The sequence below is a fragment of the Eretmochelys imbricata genome, chromosome 12 (genome assembly GCF_965152235.1).
Source record: "Eretmochelys imbricata isolate rEreImb1 chromosome 12, rEreImb1.hap1, whole genome shotgun sequence".
NCBI classification, from domain to species: Eukaryota; Metazoa; Chordata; order Testudines; family Cheloniidae; genus Eretmochelys; species Eretmochelys imbricata.
In genome coordinates this window covers 4,044,267-4,064,794 of record NC_135583.1, presented here as the reverse complement: position 1 = coordinate 4,064,794, position 20,528 = coordinate 4,044,267, and the positions used below count along the sequence as shown (strand labels likewise).

At 47.8% G+C, this 20,528-nt stretch overlaps 2 protein-coding genes across 2 annotated transcripts in view; both read right to left on the bottom strand.

The window, feature by feature from the left end:
- Window positions 1-4,341, bottom strand: part of LOC144272707 (uncharacterized) — a 53,993-nt gene extending 49,652 nt beyond the window's left edge. Inside the window, exon 1 of the mRNA XM_077830985.1 lies at window positions 4,158-4,341. Within this exon, the coding sequence (XP_077687111.1) occupies window positions 4,158-4,326 (169 nt within the window). The 5' untranslated portion in view covers window positions 4,327-4,341. The remainder of the gene's footprint in view (window positions 1-4,157) is intronic.
- A 15,588-nt stretch (window positions 4,342-19,929) lies between these two features.
- CLEC18C (C-type lectin domain family 18 member C) overlaps window positions 19,930-20,528 on the bottom strand; it is a 45,649-nt gene continuing 45,050 nt past the window's right edge. Inside the window, exon 11 of the mRNA XM_077831122.1 lies at window positions 19,930-20,107. Within this exon, the coding sequence (XP_077687248.1) occupies window positions 19,930-20,107 (178 nt within the window). The remainder of the gene's footprint in view (window positions 20,108-20,528) is intronic.

Below are 20,528 nucleotides of genomic sequence, written 5' to 3'. Positions count from 1 at the left end.
CTCCCAGACTCTCACTCCAGCAAGGTCATGCTGGCAGGCAGTGTGGTCTAATGGGTAGAGCACTGGATTGGGATCAGGAGAATTAGGTTCTATTCTCTGATCTTTGTCACCTTTGGCAAGTCATGGCCCCTCTACCTTGTCTATTTAGAATAATAAGAAACATGGATGGCCCAAAATACGAGATTCACAGCCAAAGTTTCATGCCCTAGGCTCAGCACATGAGAGAGGAAGGGCCAGATGTGAAAACAGGGATCTGGATCTAAGGTTTGGAGTGTTTGGTTCAGGCCATTTCCTGGGTCATCTAGCTCCTTTCCCTGCCACGGCAGGATTGTCCCCTAGAGTCTATCTTCCAGGGCTTTGTCCCATCTAGTTTGAATTGTCCCCCAAGCAACAGGTTCCTTCCAGCACTATGAAAGCTGCACTACACCGTTATCACTCCAACCCACTGCTCCTAACTGCGCCGCTCTGTACCAGCCAATAATTCTTCCTCCTTCTTGGTGTTTACAGGCTCCATATTTGCAGGCTGTTGTCATTTCCCCACCTTAGCCATGCTATATATTCAGCTCTTTTACGACCAGTCTGTCTCATCATTCTGCTGCTCTTCTCTGAATCCCTTCCAGTTTCACTCTCTCTTCTGGGAACGAGGTGTCCAGAACTAAACACACTATTCCAGGTGCGTCACGCAGATCGGGACTATTCATTCCTTGTCCACGATGTGATGCTTCTGTCCAAAAGAGCATTGTTGCCACATCACACTTCACATTCGTGTCTAATTTGCCCTCTACTGTCATCTGTCAGTCTCTTTCAGCATCACGGCCCTCCAGGTTTCACTCTTCCTTTGAAAATCTGTAAATCGGATGATATTGTCCCCAAACCACTGTGCATTTTATTCCAAGAGGAATCTCATTTTATTTTCTGCCCATATTTCCAGTTTCTTTCAATTCACTAGTATTATTTCTATCCTCTCTGCTGTAGGCAACTATCCCAATTTAGTGTCATCTGCAAATTTAAGGCCAGATTCAACCACTCTTTATGTTGAATAGCAACTCACTCTATCCCACTGACTGGCAGACTCTGGCACATTTAACTAACATGAGGTTTACCTTCTTCCAACCCCTATCCACTTGGATCCCCACCTCTCCACCTGCAATTTCAACTCCTCCTTTTCAGTGCCCTTTGGTTAGGGTTTAATAATCAATTTTTAGCCCATGTAATGTCCATATCAAAGCCAATCTGAATCTATTTTAAGGGTATGATTTTCATGAGTCACTGTGGTAAATACTTTACTAACCTCTAAATATATCTAATTTTGTCGAAAAGCATGAGCAAGATTTTTTTGGCTAGAACTCGTCTTTTTAAACCTGTTCTCATTATTGCTCATAGTGCCTTTATCCTCCAAAGAATTAGTGCTTTCTTTTTGCTTTTAATATTTGTTCTATTATTTTACTAAGGTTAAAAATTAGACTTCCAGGGCAGGAATTGCCAGGATCAGTCCCGCTTCCTTTTTTAAAGGATAGTACAGCTTTTACTATATATACCCTGTCAACCAGATAATGCTCTAGTTGTCCAGGACTTCCAAAAACTATCGTTGCCTATTTGAACTGCAGCACAGCTTGGTGGAGACCAAACCGCTGATGCTACTCACTGCATCTCGTTCACAGTGGGGAAGTGTCCATATCACACACACACAAACAAAATCTCACCAACGTAACAGTCGACTAGTGGAGAAACCAAGTACTCTTTGGTGTGACTTCTGCTGGCACTGGGGTGGACAATGGGAGTGATTTGGAATTTCAGAGTAACGCTTCCATGAAGGCACATTAGTAACACTAAGGCCCTGTCTACACTAGACTTTTGTCAACGAAAGTCAGATTTCATCAACAAAACCGCACACACTACAATGCTCATTCTGCCGACAGTGTCTGACAGTGGCCAGCATCACATGCTTCAGAAGGATGTGCAAGAAACCCCCTAGTGGACAATAATGGAATAACCTGTCCCTAGGGGAAGGGTCTTCCCAAAATCCTTTCATACTTGGCTTGTGCCCTGAAGGAATGTCCACATTCCATCTAAAAATATTGGTGTTAATATCCTTTCTGAAGAAGCTGTAGATGTCCTCATTATCAATATAAATGTCCATTCTGTCTTAGGACCCTTGGCTTCATCAATATCTTGTGGCAGTGAGTTCCACAGCCAAATTATGCTTTGTATAATGAATTTCCTTTTTACAGTTTTACATTTGCAGTCTTCCAATTTGACCATCCCTTTGTTCTAGTAATCTGAGAGAAGGTGAACAGGAGTTCCCAATCTCCCTTCTCTAGACCACTCATTATTTTGTATTCCTCTATGTTCTGTATACTTCCTCATAGCCCCTCCCTAAACTAAACAGAGCCCATCTCTTCAATCTTGCCACACACAGACGTCTTCCCTCACCAATTATTTTTGTCACCATCTTTGAAATCCATCAATTATTGCTATATCCTTCTGGCGATGAAGTGGCCAGAACTGAATACTGTATTGCCGTTGAACCCAGACCACTGATTTATAAATTGGCATAATAATATTTTTATTATTACCCACTCAGTTCTTTAAGCACCCTAACATTTTGTTTTTTTGACTTTTGTTGCCAACTTTCACTGAGTGACATCCAGGACCTTTTTCTTGAGTCGTTACAGTTACTTTAGAACAAAATAAGGTATAAGAGTAGTTCAAATTATTTATTCCTGTGTGCATTGCCTTGCACTTCTCAACATGGAATATCACCTCCCACCATGCTGCCCATTCACCTAGCTTAACTGGGTTCCTCTGAAGTTCCTCATGGTCTTCTCTAGTCTTAACTAACCTAAATGGTCCTGTGTCACCTGCAAAATTTTGCTACCTCACCTCCTTTTCCATTGATAAATATATTAAAAACTGTGGTCATAGTACACAACCTTGTTAACCTTTTGCCAGGTTAAAAATATTCCTGTTCATCATTTTTCTGTCACTTAGCCAGTTTTTGATCCATGCCAATTCTTTATTTCAGACTCCAGTTTCCTTAGTAGCCTGTCACAAAGGACTTTGTCAAAAGCTTTTTGAAACTCCAAATAAACCATGTCAGCTGTTCTCCTTTTTGTTGAATAGGTTGCAGAGGCACACTATTCCTTTGGGGAAGCCATGCAGATTTATCCCTATCAGAGCATGTTAATTTAGGTGCTTTACCATTCTATTTTAATTATTATTTCAACCAGTTACAGAAGTGAGGCTCACTGCTTTGCAATTCCCAAAATCGCCTCACCTTTTACTTCCAGGTACATTTTCTTCCCTTCAGTCCTCCAGTCCAGTAACTGGTATTCATAAGAGACGGCACATTTTATCAGCAGTTCAGCCACTTTATTCCTCCAGAACTCTTGGGGATACCACCCCGTCCTGGGGACTTGTTGCTCCTTAATTTCCCAGTTCCTTCCAGCACCTCCTTTCTTGGTGTCTCCATCTCCGACAGTGTTTCCTCCGGTTCCTTTGGGGGCATTTTGCCCCAGGGACGTCAACCGCTAAGGACATACCTGGAGGCGAAGGGGCCAAGGCGCCTACTGCGGCTGCCCCAGACAGGACGGCAGGGCCCCAGATGAATGGCAGCAAAGGCTCCTTTTGAGCCCAAATACGAGACCAATGCCGAGAGTGGGTTTCCTCAGCTCAGGCCGACTCTACGTTCCCAGGAAGCTCGACCCACTGCGCCTATGGAAGCTTTCCTGCTGCAGGGAAGTAAAGCAGAGCCCACCAGAGGCCCAAGGGGCTACCAGCGGCTCCTCTCACCTCCTCACGGCCCAGCCGCCACCTTCCACACCCGGAGACTTGGGGGGAGCCCGCACGGGAGGGGGAAGCGGGGCGCCCCGCCCGGCCTGGCTGCCGCCCCTCCGCGCTCGCCGCCACGCAGGCCCGTGGGCAGCCCGGCCACCCTGCGTCAGAAGCCACGGGCTCCCCCAAACCCGGCCCGGGCCGCTCCCTTCAGCCCCCGCGGCCGAGCCGGCGCCAGGCGGGGCAGCGGAGGAGACGGAGACGGAGACGGCCCCGGCCGCTCGCCTCCGCCGCGGCGGCGTCCCGCCTGGGCCACCTTGTGAGGGGAACGGGCCGCATCCCGCGCAGGCGCGGGCAGGGGCAGGGGCGCGGGCCGTACTTACACCTCCAGCACCCGTCCTCGCTGCCGAACAGAGTCATGCCCCCGGGCAGGGCCCGCGGCAGCTGGGGGGTCTGGGCGCGCGGCACCCGCACGCGCTCGGCTCGCCGCCGCTCCTGCCCCGGCCGCCAACGGACGTCGGGACTGAGGGCTGTGCCCGCGGAATGTACCATCGCCTCTCGTGGTGACGGGGGGGGAGCGCGACGCGCGAAGCAAACCATCTCCGAGGCGGCGGCGGGGGAGAGGGGGCGTATTTCTGTACCACGGGCCCGGCTCCGCGCAGCGCCGGAGTCGGGGGGTCGGAGCGCGGCGCTGCCCGGCCGGCTGCTGTCTGAGGGCCCGATCCTGCTCCCACCGGGGCGAGTGGCAAAGCTCCCGCCCCGGGCGACGGGTCTGGGGCCTGCAGCCGAAGGGGCGGCGGGGAGCTGCGCACCCAGAGAGGCCGCCGGGCCGGCCTGGGGCCCAGCGCAGTATTAGCGGGGGCGGGGGGGCGAGGCCCGAGGGCGGCCCGGACCCGCAGCCCGGCGGGGGACGGGGCTGCAAAGGCTCACAAGGTGCCCGGCGCTGCCGGTGCCGGAGAGTCACCGCTCGCTGCGGAGACCCCCGACCCGCTCCCTCCGGCGGAAGGGACCCAAGTAAAAGCACTGAACTTGGGAATAAAAAATGTCGGCCACGGGGTTTTTGCTCTGCCCTGACGTTTGTCAGACATTTATTTGCAAAACCTTCGTAGGAAGGGGAGTCAGCTGCCCGGCTGAACACGACATTAAACACTGTGGCGTCCAGGCCACCGCTCGCCTCTCTCTTACATCTTCTTCATCCCTATTTCTGAGCTGATTTTGTATTTTACATGTACGCTTAAGCCTTCATGAGGGAATCATTCCAGATTACTACCTATTTAACTCACTGAACCAAAAGACATTATTTTAAATTAATCAGTCACAGAGGTTTAAAAAGGTTCATAACAATGTTCACTGCTTGTGGAAAGAGGGAACGCTAATTTACCCGGGGTGCTCTCCATAACAGTAGACATGTTTATGAAATTTCACCTACTTTGAAAAATGTTTCCAGAGATTTTAGGCATAACAAAGGGTTTTATATCTTATGAAGGTACTGATTTTGCTGGAGGGTTCTCTTAAAACTAGTTCATCAGATAGAAGTAAAGAAAGGGAAACTCTTTGTCCAGCTATCTGGAAGGAAAGGGACCTCTTCAGCTGGGCGGTGGGGCGGAAAGGGATGGACAGAAAGGACAGGAAGACTTTGGAAGCAATTTTTTTACTATAGTAATTCAAGTGTGTATTTTAGATAAGGGTGGTCTTTTGAAGGATTTATTTTAAAAAACTGTATGTCTGAAGATCCAAGCATTTAAGGCTAAAGATGACTGTGCATCTAAAAATCTGTGCAAGGATTTTTTAGAGATGTGATTTTATAATCTTCACCAACACACTAATAAAACATTTTTAAAGCAAATTTTAAACTAAGGTCCTGTAGACTGATATGTTCTGAGTAAATATTACAGTAATGCACAACTGTTTTTGTCAGTAAATTCAGAAACTGACAGTATATACCTGGGGTTTGGCAAATGCCTGTTAAATGGTTTCATTACCCATTGAATGGCTCTTTTAACAGTTTCAATGTTGTGTTAATCCGTCTGGCAGGCTGGAGGCTTTTTCACTATTAACTACTAGATCCCCTCCCGAGGAAGACTCTGAGCTTGCAGGAAGGGTCAGAACAGGGATAGGAGCTGGATGGGTGGACACTAAGACCCAGTGGTGCCCCAAATTTTCAGGTGCCCTATTCAGCTGCCTATGTTGCCTATGCCTAAGGATGGCCCTGCCCCGCGGGCTCCCCACAGCCGGTTGGGGTGCGGGGTAGGGCGGGGCGTGTGTCAGCAGGGAAGGAAGAGGAGGAGGCTGAGAGGGGGTGGGAGTTGGGGAGATTGATGGGCTTTGCAGGGGCCTAGGGAAGGAAGGGGCCTGACTGGGCAAGCCCCAGTGGCCGATGTGCTCGAAGGGGGACGCAGAGGGTTGGGGTGCGGGGGGGTGAGGGCTGCAGGGTGGGACCAGGAATGAGAGGTTCAGGGTGTGGGAGGGCATTGGGGTATGGGAGGGGGTCAGGGTTCTGGGCTGGGGATGAGGGGGTTTGGGTGCAGGAAGGAGTTCTGGGTTGGGGGGGGCTGGGGCACAGACTTACCTCCAGCAGCTTCCGGTCAGTGGCACAGCCGGGGAGCAGAGGCAGGCTTCCCGCCTATCCTGGCACCACGGACCGTGCTGTGCTCTGGAAGCAGCCAGCAGCAGGTCCAGCTCCTAGGCAGAGGTGTGCAAGCCAGTGGGAGTGCAGAGCCGGTGCTTGGGGCGGGGGCAGCGTATGGAGCCCTGTGGCTCCCCTGCCTAGAAGCCAGACCTGAGGCTGACTGCTTCCGGGGCACAGGTCTCTGGGGGTGGAAGGACTCATGAGACATGGCCTGCCCACTAGGCCTGCTGGCCTCCGAGTGCAACCTGCTACAGATGCAGAAAAATTGCTCTTCGGTTGGCCTAAAAAGTTCCTGCAGCTAGTGAAACCTGCCATGCCCAGACACAGACACTCACGCATATCCCAAAACATCCGCAGACACCAACCCACTCACAAAACACCAACAGCCACTCACACACCAGCTCTGGCAGACACACTCGCTCTGACACACACACAGCCCTTGGCAGATAAGCTGAGGTACAAGTGGGCCATGGAGACAAAGCTCCCTTCTGGTTCTGGAGGGGCTGATTCTGGCTGGGGCAGATTGTCAGACTGGGCAAGGAACCTTGCCCTGTCCCTGCCCATGCTGTACCTCTCCTGTGGTTAATGCAGCACCTTTCCCCAGCGTTAAATCCACCTATTTAAATTAGGGCTGTCAAGCGATTAAAAAAATTAATCGCGATTAATGGCACTGTTCAACAATAATAGAATACCATTTATTTAAATATTTTTTGATATTTTCTACATTTTCAAATATATTGATTTCAGTTACAACACAGAATACAAAGTGTACAGTGCTCACTTTATATTTATTTTTTATTACAAATATTTGCACTCTAAAAATGAAAGAAATAGTATATTTCAATTCACCTAATACAAGTACTGTAGTGCAATCTCTTTATAATGAAAGTTGAACTTGCAAATGTAGAATTATGTACAAAAAATAACTGCATTCAAAAATAAAACAATGTAAAACTTTAGAACCTACAAGACCACTCAGTCCTACTTCAGCCAATCGCTCAGACAAACAAGTTTGGTTACAATTTGCAGGAGATAATGCTGCTCACGTCTTGTTTACAATGACACCTGAAAGTGAGAACAGGTGTTCTCAAGGCACTGTTGTAGCCAGCATCGCAAGATATTTATGTGCCAGATGCGCTAAAGATTCATATGTCCCTTCATGCTTCAACCAATGTTCCAGAAGACATACATCCATGCTGATAACGGGTTCTGCTCGAAAACAATCCAAAGCAGAGCAGACTGGCACATGTTCACTTTCATCATCTGAGTCAGATGTCACCAGCAGAAGCTGGTTTTCTTTTTTGATGGTTTGGGTTCTGTAGTTTCCGAATCAGAGTGTTGCTCCTTTAAGATATCTGAAAGCATTCTCCACATCTTGTCCCCCTCAGATTCTTTGGAGATTCAGATTCTTAAACCTTAAGTCGAGTGCTGTATGTATCCTTAGAAATCTTCTTTGCGTTTTGTCAAATCTGCTGTGAAAGTGTTCTTAAAACGAACATGTGCTGGGTCATCATCCGACACTGCTGTAACATTAAATATATGGCAGAATGCAGGTAAAACAGCAGGAAACACACAATTCTCCCCCAAGGAGTTCCGTCACAAATTTAATTAACACACTTTTTTTAACAAGCATCATCAGCATGGAAGCATGTCCTCTGGAATGGTGGCCAAAGCATGAAGGGGCATATGAATGTTTTGCATATCTGGCACGTAAATACGTTGCAACGCCGGCTACAAAAGTGCCATGCAAATGCCTGTTCTCACTTTCAGGTGACATTGTAAATAAGAAGCAGGCAGCAGTATCTCCCATCAATGTAAACAAACTTGTTTGTCTTAGCGATTGCCTGAACAAGAAGTAGGACTGAGTGGACTTGTAGGCTCTAAAGTTTTACATTGTTTTATTTTTGAGTGCAGTAATGTAACAAAAAATGTACATTTGTAAGTTACACTTTCACGATAAAGAGATTGCACTACAGTACTTGTATGAGGTGAATTGAAAAATACTATTTCTTTTGTTTATATTTTTTACAGTACAAATATTCTTAATCAAAAGTAATATAAAGCATAGACTTCTACTGGTGCTCAACCCCACTCTGCCCCTGGCCCCGCCACAACTCCACCCCGCCCCTCCCCCTTCCATCCCCATTCCAATCCCTTCCCCAAAGTCCCCACCCCAACTCCACCCGCTCCCTGCCCCTATTCCAACTCCTTCCCCAAATCCCCACCCTGGCCCCGCCTCTTCCCTGCCTCCTCCCCTGTGCGTACCATGTTCCTGCTCCTCCCCCTTCCTCCCGGAGCTTGCTACAGCTGTTTGGCGGCGGCAAGCGCTGGGAGGTAGGCGGAGGAGCGGGGACGCGGCACCCTCAGGGGAGGAGGCGGAGGAGCAGGTGAGGTGGGGCAGGGTGGGGAGCTTGGCTGCCAGTGGGTGCAGAGCACCCACTAATTTTTCTCCATGGATGCTCCAGCTCCGGAGCACCCACAGAATTGGCGCCTATTATATAAAGTGAGCACTGTACACTTTGTATTCTGTGTTGTAATAGAAATCAATATATTTGAAAATGTAGAAAAAATCCAAAAATATTTAATACATTTCAATTGGTATTCTGTTGTTTAACAGTGCAAATAATGGCGATTCGTTTTTTTAATCACAGTTAATTTTTTTTAGTTACTTGCATGAGTTAACTGCGATTTAATCGACAGCCCTAATTTAAATATATAAAGTACAAGGTTGGCCCCAAGGGATTTCAGAATCTTTGGGGTCAGGGCAGTGAAGAAATTGGGGCAGACTTTTGGAATCTCCTATTTCTTAGTGGAGGAAGGAGCGTGCAGCAAACAATGGGACAATATGACAGGTTTCAGAGTAACAGCCGTGTTAGTCTGTATTCACAAAAAGAAAAGGAGTACTTGTGACACCTTAGAGACTAACCAATTTATTTGAGCATGAGCTTTCGTGAGCTACAGCTCACTTCATCCGATGAAGTGAGTTGTAGCTCACGAAAGCTCATGCTCAAATAAATTGGTTAGTCTCTAAGGTGCCACAAGTACTCCTTTTCTTAATGGGACAATATGTGTCTTAGGCCTGTAGTGCTCCTCTGGGCAGAGCCAGCTGAGGTTCACCCCTTCAGAGTAGGCCTCATGTAATGAGAGCATCAGTTTGGAGACCCTTGGGCCTCCAACCTGGCAACTCAGAGCATGCACTGGGCCAGTCAGAAACTAAAGTGGTTTGGAGATCACATTCTCAATGAGCCCACCATGAGAATCAGCCACATCATGCAAAATTCCACAGAACCAACTAACAGGGGAACTCATTACAAACATTTGAGAGCCCGCTGCTTTTCTTGGGAAGCACAAGAGGACATGTGTGAGCGGAAGAGCTGGAGTTGACATCTTTTTTTTGCAGAATATCGTGTTTTTAGGGGGATGGTCCTGTTATTGTAATTATGACAGGAGCATGCCATAGGGGCCCTATCGTGCTAGGTGCTGTACAAACATAGGACAGTCCCTACACCAAAGAGACCACAGTCTAATTTTCAAGCTAGGAGAAGGATTGGTTTGTAGGGCCCAGGACAGTCCCTTCCTCAGAACAAGGCTTGCAGGGACATTGTAGTGTCTTGGAAATGATTTGGGGTCAGTGCAGTATCAACATGTTGTGGCATAAGAACCCAAATGAAACAGAGCAGTGTAGTATGGAACATTGGTTCAATATATCACAACGTGAGAGATCTGTGAACCTTTAGGAATTTCACAGTTGTAACCATGCTGCACACAATGGCCCCTGAGAATGTCAAGATGCCTGTACTCTGGGGACAGAACTCTGCACCTCCTGATCCATGCCATCTGAGCAGAAAAGGGGTGGGGGTCTCTCTCTTTCCCCCTTTCTCAGACACCCACCCACCAGTGGAATTCTGATTCCACCCAGTAAAGGGCACTGGAACATATATACACTAACCCAGTGGTTCTCAAACTTTTTTTTCGCAGACCACTTGAAAATTGCTGAGGGTCTTGGCAGACCACTTAATGATTTTTCCAAATATTGTTTGTACCATTAGCTAAGTATTGTAAAGCACTTTTGATAAAAGCACTATATTAAAAAATAATAATAATTAAAAAAAATTTGTTCTACAAATAAAAGCACACAACTCATATTTCAATATCAGTAGTCTTACCTTTCTAATTGTGATGGATGTGCCCTCTCTCCCCTGCCATGGCAGCCCCCGAGTTGGGGCTGGGAAGGAGGGGGGTCTTTCCCCCACTGCAGCAGCCACAGAGCTGGGGCAGGAAGGAGGGCTGTCTCTTCTCAGCAGCCACAGCCCTGGAGCTGGGGAAAGTTGCCTCCTTCTCTGGCCGCCGCAGCCTTGCATGTCCCAAATTCCCTCACCCCTTCTTCTCACCTCACTGCCCCCTCCCACCTACCCCCTATTTCCCCCAAGGCCGCCACCTCACCTTACATGTGCGTCTTCTCCAGGGTCCAGGCACTTAATTAGTGGAGCCACGCCTGCGGCCCTTCATTCTCCCGTGTGTGGCCGCCCAGGTACACGCCTTAGCGGGAACTATCCATGGACCACCTGAATGGAGCTCGTGGACCACTGGTGGTCTGTGGACCACAGTTTGAGAACATCTGCCCTAACCAGAACTGTACAACATAATGGTACAATGTCATGACATTTTGATGATCTTGTAGAGTAAGCAGGCGGCCCTAAACATTCAGATCAAAGAGTGCAGGGTCCTGTTACTGTATGTCGACTATACAGCCAAGCATGTGGATAGTGTTATGCAAAGAATTGACCAAAGTAGCTATGAGAACTGGGGAGGCTAGGCAATACATGAGTTAGAAAACAGGGGGAAAGGAAGGAGTAATAAAGAAGAAGGCCGACTCGTCATGAATTTTGTTTTGGATTGCTGCATGGCAGAGGGGTACTTTAGGAAGCATTATTGTTAACTGTGTAAGCAGAGCAGTGGAATTGATGAGCCACTGATCAGGTACGTAGGCCCACATTTTGTTCTATTTAAAGATGAACTGCAAAGCAAAACTCAGTGTTGTTTGTGCCTGTGATGGAGTGCACCTGGCCTTTGTGGTCCTGGGCTTGAGGCCTTGCAGTGCTCCTATACCATGCCCCAGGAAAGGAGCAGCAAAGGCAGGTCCTCCAGACATGCATGGATATAGCCAATCAGAGCCCAGCAGGCTCAGCTAACAGGCGCTGCAGGGGCTAAGCAGGGTAGACCCCTGGCTGGGACTGGAGAGGGAGGAAGGGAGCTCTGCTTGAGTGGTGTGCAATGGATTAAAAGCTGGGAGGGGGGTGGAGCCGGGAGGGGGTGGACCTGAGAACTGCAATCTTAAGGTAATGGGTGAAGATAAAGGAACCAGGTGGGAAGAGGCCTAGGGAAAACAGTACAATTATTTAAACTAGGTGATACGTGGGTGCTGGGTGTAGGGTCCCAGGACTGGGATCCAGAGTAGGGGGTGGGCCCGGGTTCCCCCAGCAGCCGTGGGTAAAGCGGCCTAAGTCCCCAGAAGGGGATAAGGCTCGTTTAGAAGCCTGAGCTGGACTTAAAGGGCTCAGAGAGCTGAAGACCTGGTGAGAGCTGGCAGTTTGGTGAACTCTCTGCTATCCTGGAAGGGGACTGCTCTGAATGTGTGACTCGGCCAGAGGGCTGAACCACTGAAGACCTGCCTAGCGAGTTGGCAACCTACAGTGGGTGCCAGAAATGGGGAAAAGGTTGCAGTACCACACCGAACCACTGGGAGGCACTCAGGAGGGGAGTGCCCCGGGTCAAAGTGCCTTTTACTGGTTTCTGTGATGTACAAAGACAATTTTTTGAAGGGGTTACATTGTTTTCTGCTTGGTTTTTACATTAGAAATATCAGGGTTTGATTTAGCATTGTCTCCTGGAGGGCTTTGGCAAACGGGGGAACCAGGAATGGGACAGTGACGGGATCCCCGGAGTGCAGCCTGGGACTGTGGGACCGCTGTGCCCCCTGAACTCGATCCAGCCTGGGCTGTCTCTCACAATGCCTTGCTAGTGACCAGCAGCAAACCCCTCCAGGTGCTGTTATCACTCAGCACAACAGCATGTGGAGCCCCACACCCAGCTAGATTACATGAGTGCTCCCAGAGCTACTCATGAATCACACAGAGAAAAGCACCGCCCAAATTCCCCCAGTTTCCAGCACTGCACCTCAGGAATATACCATCTAAACAAGACGAGCCGTGCAAACATATTAATTGGTTCACCACTTCGTCACTGAAAAGTGGATGTACACCAGCCTTTGCAACCCTGAGCAGATTTACCACACACTTCAAGCAAACTCACTGGTAAAGATAAACATTAAAGAAGTTTATTGATTACAAAAGATGGCTTTTAAGTGACTATAAGTGATAGGCAAAAAGTCAGAAGTTACCAAAATAAAATAAAATATAAGCATGCGGTCTAAACTCTCAACCCTATTAGACTGGGCAACATTTAGATTAAGCAGTTTTTCTCACCCCACTGGATATTGCAGTCTTTAATATACAGGTTTGTCCCATAAACCTGGGCCAGTCTCCTCTTCTGGAGTCTTCAGTCTTCTCCTCTGAGTGTCTTTGTTGCTTGCAGCATAGGTGGGGGCAGGAGAAGACCAAGCATGGGGCCCCTGTGTTCTGTTTTATACCTTTAGTCCCTTGTGCTTGGAGAACACAAGTCCAGGCATGTCTGGTGGGCATTGCTGAGTCCCCAGGCAAGGTTGAGCAATTCCCTGGGCCCTGGTGTGGCCTCATGCAGGTGAGTCATTGAATTGTAGCTCCCTTGCTAGACAATGGCCGTTGATGGTTGTTTGACACCCAGCTCTGGTGTTGGTTACTTTTCTTGCTGTTGTCTCTGGGGAGCTAATATCTGCCCAATTCCCCAACTTACAGCATGTTTTACTGACAACCATACAACACAATCTCATAACTTCATATGCACTAATGGTACACATATTTAGATAGAACAGTGGATTTCAGCAGTTCATAACCTTTCCCCTGATACCTCTCATGGCCTGCTGTATATGCAAGATCACAATTATGTATAAATGAGAAATATGGGGGTTACAGGATGCTCCCCCAAGATATAGAATGTCACAGGGTCATCACAGAAGAACGTTGAAACTTGAACTGCATCAGTCCAAGGGAAGGGAGGACACTGATTCTTTGGATTGTCTACACTACAGATACAACCATGACAAGGGACCGAGCTAGAGCCAGGCTGTTTCTGGACAATGCTAAGGAGTTGCTTCTTCTCCCAAAGTACCTCTCACCCTTGCTTCCATCTGTAAAGGCCATGAGCTTTCTCCAACCCCTGTTGTTGGAGTCAATGGATGCTGTGTATTTTAGTGAGCACTTCTTTTCTAAGCAGTGCTGGAATGATCAATCTCTCCTTGAAGTACAAGTGGCCTCTTTATTAATTACTTCCCTAGATAGCCAACATGATCTCAATCTGTTGTCTCGCTCTGCTGTCTCTGTGGGCAAACTGGGTCTCCGTGTCTGTAAGAATTTCTGCTAACTAGCCTTCAGATCCCTCGGCAAGACCCACTGCTTCCATGAGGTCTACAAGAAATTAGCCAGATAACAATAAATAGCTGGAGGGGCAGGATACGGGATATGATTTATTTAGTAGTATTTTTTTTAAAGCACAGTATATAAAAATTGTACGTTTTTGGCCAGATCGTGCAGACACACACGCTTAACTTTATGTAGGTGAGCAGTCCCAATAGAGTCAATGGCACTACTCATATGAGTAAACGTAAGCACCTGGGTGTCTGCAGCATTGGGTTGTATCTCTTCCCCCACCCATTATAAGTTGCCTGTTTTCGTAGGCGCTGATCCTGCAATGGATGAAGTGTGGGCAGACTGTTGTGCCATTGTGCTCTCTGTTGTAGGATTGATGCTTCGGATGTAAGCTCTTTGGACTGGGGAACGTCTCTTCCTTGGGGTGTCTGGCTGGTGTCTAGTACATTGTGGGTGCGGCCAGCATTTATTTATTACCATTGTCAAGAAAAGTCAGATATGTCACTATCACTTTGCGGTCCTGTTGGTCTGACTGTCATGCCAAGGGCATTGTACTGTACCTACGTATTGAGATGTACTGGCTAAACAGCAAACTACTGTTCCCATCCAACCCTCTCTCTGCTGTGCTCTAACCATCCAGGATGGATATGCTGAAACATCCCCTTTCCCTGACCAATAGGTGGAACAGGTAGAAATTCTGTGGAGGACCCAGACCCAGGAAATAACTTGGCACTTGCGGAAGCAGCAGCCCCATGGAAACCAGGAGCAGCAGAGGAAGCTGAATGCAGGGCAGAGTGTGGGGAGGAAACCTATTCAGAGCTGGCAGGAGCTGGGGAAACTCATGAGAACAGACAGTGACTGGTGGTCACTGCAACCAGGCTGAGATCTGGGCAGAATCTGCGGGGAAGCAGCGCAGAGGGGCCCAAAGGAGATACAGCACAAGCCGAGTTTGGCCAAATTCCAGAGTTAATCAGGAAAAAGGCATTCTTATTCTGGACTAAGAGTGTTCACACTGAGTTATTCTGGAATAGCAATTCCAGAATAACTCAGTGTAGACAAGCCCTACGTCTGTGTGAAGCAGCCAGACTCTGTTGCCAGCCTCTCTTTTACAATCTGGGCATGGTGTCACAGTGGCCATTTGGTAACTGGTTAAGTCAAATCATAATATTTAAAAACTGGCGAACAGCGTTTTTATTAACTGCTCAAATGCAAGTCTGCACCTAGCTCCCCAGTGCCAGACAAGGTCATTTCCCAGCAATACCCTCTGGGAGGTGGGCCCTGATCCCACAAACACTTACACAAGTGCTGAACATTAAGCCTGTGAGGTGTCCTGTTGACTTCAGTGGGCTACTACAGGCTTAGAGGTACGCATGCACCCAAGTACTTGCAGGAGAAGAGGCTCAAGTGACCACAGAGAGTTGAAATGTATTTTGCCAAATAGTGTCTCTCCCTTAGAGCTCTGCAGTTCGGCTTTACATTGTGGAATGGGCATTTCAACAACCGTTTTCTATCTGGGTCGGCAATTAAACCATCTTTGTTCAATCTCTTTCCCATGTAGATTGTCAGCTCTTCGAGGCAGATCTTTAGTTGGTGTCAACTGTCATAGCGCCATCATGGCTATAATCTGCCACTAGACAGGAAGCTCTTTGGGGCATGGGCCATATCTGGTGTGTGTGTACAGTGCCTAGTATAATGGAGCTAGAGCCCTCGGTGCTACCACAATAATAACAAGACCATAATGTTTATTGTGCCAATATTTAACTAATTGAATGTTATGTCTCTTTCTCTTCATTACACAATGTGCCTAAGTCTTTGACTGTGCTCTGTAATGTTCATAGTTAAAATTAAAATGTCGTCGATTATAACTTCACCAGCTTGTAACCCATTCCAGATCTGTGCATCTACTCTTTCAAATACCTCCGGGTCAAAGCTAATGCCAAAAGGCATTCCTTTACATTTCTAACAACCCAGTGGTGGTGGGGTAAAAGTCATCAGCTTAGTGTTTGACTCCTCTCATTTAACTTAGTGTCAAAATGCACTAATACCAAAAATGTTTTGCCTCTCAGAGTTTAGCTGCCACTTCAAGAGTTTCCATGGGATAAAGTTCCTATTTGATGGCTTTACTGAAATCACATGGATCAACGACTCTCTATCCTGTATTTGGCCCTTTGGTCATGAATGCTCCCAGAGCCACTCATGAATCACACAGAGAAAGGCACCAGCCAAATCCCCCCAGCTCTGAGCACTCTACCTCAGGAATATGCCGTCTTGCACTGCATAAGATGAGCAATGCAGATTTATTAATTGGTTCACCACTTCATCAGTGGAAAGTGGACATACACCTGCCTTTGCAAAACATGAGCAGATTTTCCCCGCACTTCACAGAAACTTACTGGTCAAGGATAAACAGTAAAACAAATTTATTGACTACAAAAGATAGATTTTAAGTGACTACAAGTGATAGGCAAAAAGTCAGAGTTAGTAACCAACAGAAATAAAATATAAGCGCGCAGTCTAAACTCTCAACCCTATTAGACTGGGCAACAGCTAGACTTAGCAGTTTTTCTCACCCCACTGGATATTGCAATTCATAGTACACATATTTCACCCCTGAGGCCAGTCCCCTCAATTCGGTTTTATATCCTCAGTCCATGTCCACAACACAAGTCCAGGCATGTCTGGGTGGGCATTGCTGAGTCTCCAGGCAAGGTTGACCAATTCCCCTGGTGTGGCCTCCTGCAGGTGAGTCATTGCATTGTAGCTCCCTTGCTGGACAATGATTGTTGATGGGTGGATTGACACCCTACCCGGGTGTTGGTTACTTTCCTTGCTGTTGCCCCTAGGGAGCTAATATCTGGCTGATTCCGCAACTTACAGCATGATTTAGTGACCACCATACAACTCAATTCACATAACTCCATATGCATTAATGATACACATATATGAATAGAGAAATGACTTTCAGCAGATCTTAACCTTTCCCTGATATCTTACAAGGCATGCTCTATATGTAAGATCACAATTACATGAAAATGAGGAATATGAGGGTTACAGTACGCTCCTCCAAGGTAGAGAATGTCACAGCCATTCTTGGCTGTAACTGGGCAATGCACCTTCTGCACACAATCTTTTCTATTGTGTGTATGGCATATTTGACACAATGCTGGGCAGTTCCTCAGCTTGTGTCCTCAAGTACATCAGGGGTCTAAGAATCTTTGCCTCTCTTTTGTTTCCCCTCATTTCTAGTGTTCTGTTTTTTACCTGCTACCAATGGACTGGCCGCTCGCTCTGTCCCTGGTCACTTGGGGCCCAAATCTTCATGTCACCAATTGCACTGGCTCTGGTGCAGGTAATGGTTTAAATCAGCTTCCTGCAGCAGCAGTCTGTCCCTTGCTTGGGCCCCAAATGATTCTGTTCAAGTTTTTATTCTGGGCACCATGGTAAGTGGGCACCTTCCAGGGGTGCATGAAGCAATGTGACTAACACCTGTCATATATAGGTCTCTCTTTTCTCCCATCCTCTCCACAGAGGGAAATTTATCTGATACATATTGTTATGATAGTGGCTACCAGATGGTGCTGTCTTACAGTTCTTTTTCTTTATATGTGAGATGTGAGTAAGTTTTAGTCTTGGACGGAATACTGTGCTATTGTTAGTTTTGTGGTGGGGCTTTTTTGGGGGGAGCTGTGGCAAGCAGCAGGGCAACTTGCTCTCTGCTTTAAGTGGACTAGAGTCAGTTCTTGAGACAGCGTTGCTCCCTGCTGACTAAGCACAGGTGTTAGCATAGCTACATTCATGCCACTATTGCATCATCTCATTTGCATAGCCTCTCCCATCCTGTTGATATGACACCAATTCTTACAAGCAACAGGAGAAGTGGGGGCTATGAGCCACAGACCCGGGGGTGGGGAACCTGCTCTTGTTTTCCTGCCTCAGTAATAAATGCTCCTTGTGCAAGGAGCACATTGATCCTGAGGATCTTGCCCCCCAGCTGTCTGCCCGGATCTTGGCTTGCTGATTCCCAGGGAACCTGGTGACTCTGACACAGATAACTGCCCCAAGTCAGTTGTGTAGAGCTAGGGGATTGGAAGGCAACAAATGAAGCCATGCCGGGGTGGGGGGAGGAGTTTCACACTCTGTGTATAGAAGGCTCAACTGAGCAGGACACAAAAAATAAAATTGAAAAGGAAAAAGAAGATTAAATGAAAAGCTACTGGGGCTTTCTGAGGAGGAGGGGCGGCGGCTGGGGGCCCATCTTCACCAGGCGCAATCTGAGTTAATAATGCCAAGAGCTCTCAGCTGACTTTTCAGGGCTAGCTTTGGGCAGCAGCATTCCTGGCTGGCCAGATGGGGCAGGGAAGGAACAGACTGTACTAAATGCAGCCAGAGAACTCTTGCTCTGCTGGGGAACTCTCAGGATCTCCCCCGCCAGGCTTTCCAAGGTGAAAAGATGATCAAGGTCAGAGACCCACAAGAAGAAGGGGTGAGCAGAGAGGTCAGGGAGGCTGTGGGCAGGGACAGGCTGCCATGAAGCTGGCCTGGCTTTGTTATCAGAAAAAGGGGGGCTGTATCCCCTGGAAATCCACAGCCATGAGACAAGCAGCCTGTTGTGGTGCGTGAGCCTGTGAAATGCAGCTTGGGTAGAAGGCTGGCTGCTGTGTCAGGCAATGGAAACTCCCTGCTCTAGGTCACCAGTTCCAAGCCAGCCTGTGCCAGCCTCCCTGGAAACGACTCATCAGGTGAGCACTGCTTAACGACAAGAAGTTCCTGGCCTCAGTGCCGTTGTGGCCAAGTGAGATTGCAGGACAGGATTGGGACCATGCCTTGTGTGGATCACAGCTGAGAAAGCCAAATGCAGGACAGCCTGATAAAACAAAGCAGGGCAGTTACCCCCAAAACTGGCAGTTATTCTAACATTAGTGTTCACCGAGCTAGTAACAAAAGTGAACTCCTGTACCACCACACTGGTTAACAAGAAGTTAACCGCAGTCTTCTTAGGCATTCCAGCCCCTGCCACCACCCAGACAGCTGGTCTTTACGATGAGAGGTTAGTGAAAATCAGATTCATCATACATAAAGTCCTTCTAATCCCAAAGGATCAGCCACTCCCCTAGGTCAATATATATACTTTAGATCAGCAATTCTCAAACCGTGGGTTGGGATCCCATTTTAATGAGGTCGCCAGGGCTGGCTTAGACTTGCTGGGGCCCAGGGCTGAGGCCAAAGCTGAAGCCCAAGCCCCACTGCCTGGGGCCAAAGCCAAAGCCCAAGGACTTCAGCCCTGGGTGGTAGGGCTCAGGTTACAGGCTCCCTGCCTGGGGCTGAAACCTTTGGGCTTTGGCTTTGCCTCCCCCACCTCCACACATCTGGGGTGGCAGGGCTCAGGCAAGCTTGGGTTTCATCCCCACTCCTGGGGTCATGTAGTAATTTTTGTTGTCAGAAGGGGGTTGCGGTGCAATGAAGTTTGAGACCCCTGCTTTAGATCTTACCAAATTCCAGGCTGCAGCCAATTCCTTTAGTAAAACTGTAACTAAAGGTTTATTAATAAAAAGAGAGTTATTAAATGGCTAAAGAAATCATGTATGTTACAAGAGATTTCAGAGTCTGTAGGTCAGGATAATAGTGGTAAGTCAGATTCAATGATGATACATGAATATGAACAGGATAATCACTCTTAACAGACTATAACTTTTCCACCGAACCCTTACATGATGCACTTTGTACAAGACTTACTGCAATTTTGTAACGAGGGTGATTGCATTAGTGTAACTAGTTCTTTTCCTTTTTATCCAGCATCACAAGGTACCTGAGACACTTGTGTTGCTGCTGTCCTGGGATAGAAACTTTCACTCTTCCTCCCGGTTAGACTCACTGCGAGATGGTTAGAAAACAAATTGCTCGATGATCTGTGACTTCTTCATTGGAGCCGAAATGGAGTGGTGTGGCCTGAGGTTCTGAGTGTGTTTTTCCCTGTCTCTGTATTCAGCGCCTCGGCCAGGGAAGTCACTGAGGTGTGCCAGGTTTGATTGCAGCAGGCGGAAGCACCCATCTGCAGATGTCTCTTCTGCTGGCGTGTGATGCTTCCGAGGAGACAGCCAACTCTGGAAACAAGTTACAGCCTCTCTCTGAGCTCTGCAATTCGTTATTCCACTGAGGGAAAGTTGCTCCGTCACCTCTGAGGCTAGAGAAAAAACGGAAACAGAGCGGAATGGAAGCTGTGACCTGCATCACCGTTTTGCACCAAAATCCATTCTCCTAGGCACCTGGATGCTCCTTTGCGCAAGTCACTATCACAGGCACCATGGCGTGTGTGTGTGAGTGTGTGTGTGTGAGAGAGAGAGAGAGAGAGAGAGAGTTGTCTATATTCCTCTGATAAATACCACCTGTATAGTGTCACCTGATGTTCAGTGTGTACTAACCCTGGGCTGCCCGTGGTGATCTACAACGGGGTGTGAGTCTTTTAGATTTCCAAAGCACTGCACAATCACTAACTCCTTCGCCCTATCAGCCATTCCGGTGCGGTTGGTAAGGATCATTCTCACCATTTTACAGAAGGAGGAAACTGAGGCATGGAGGTGAAATGACTTGCTCAAGGCAGCCAG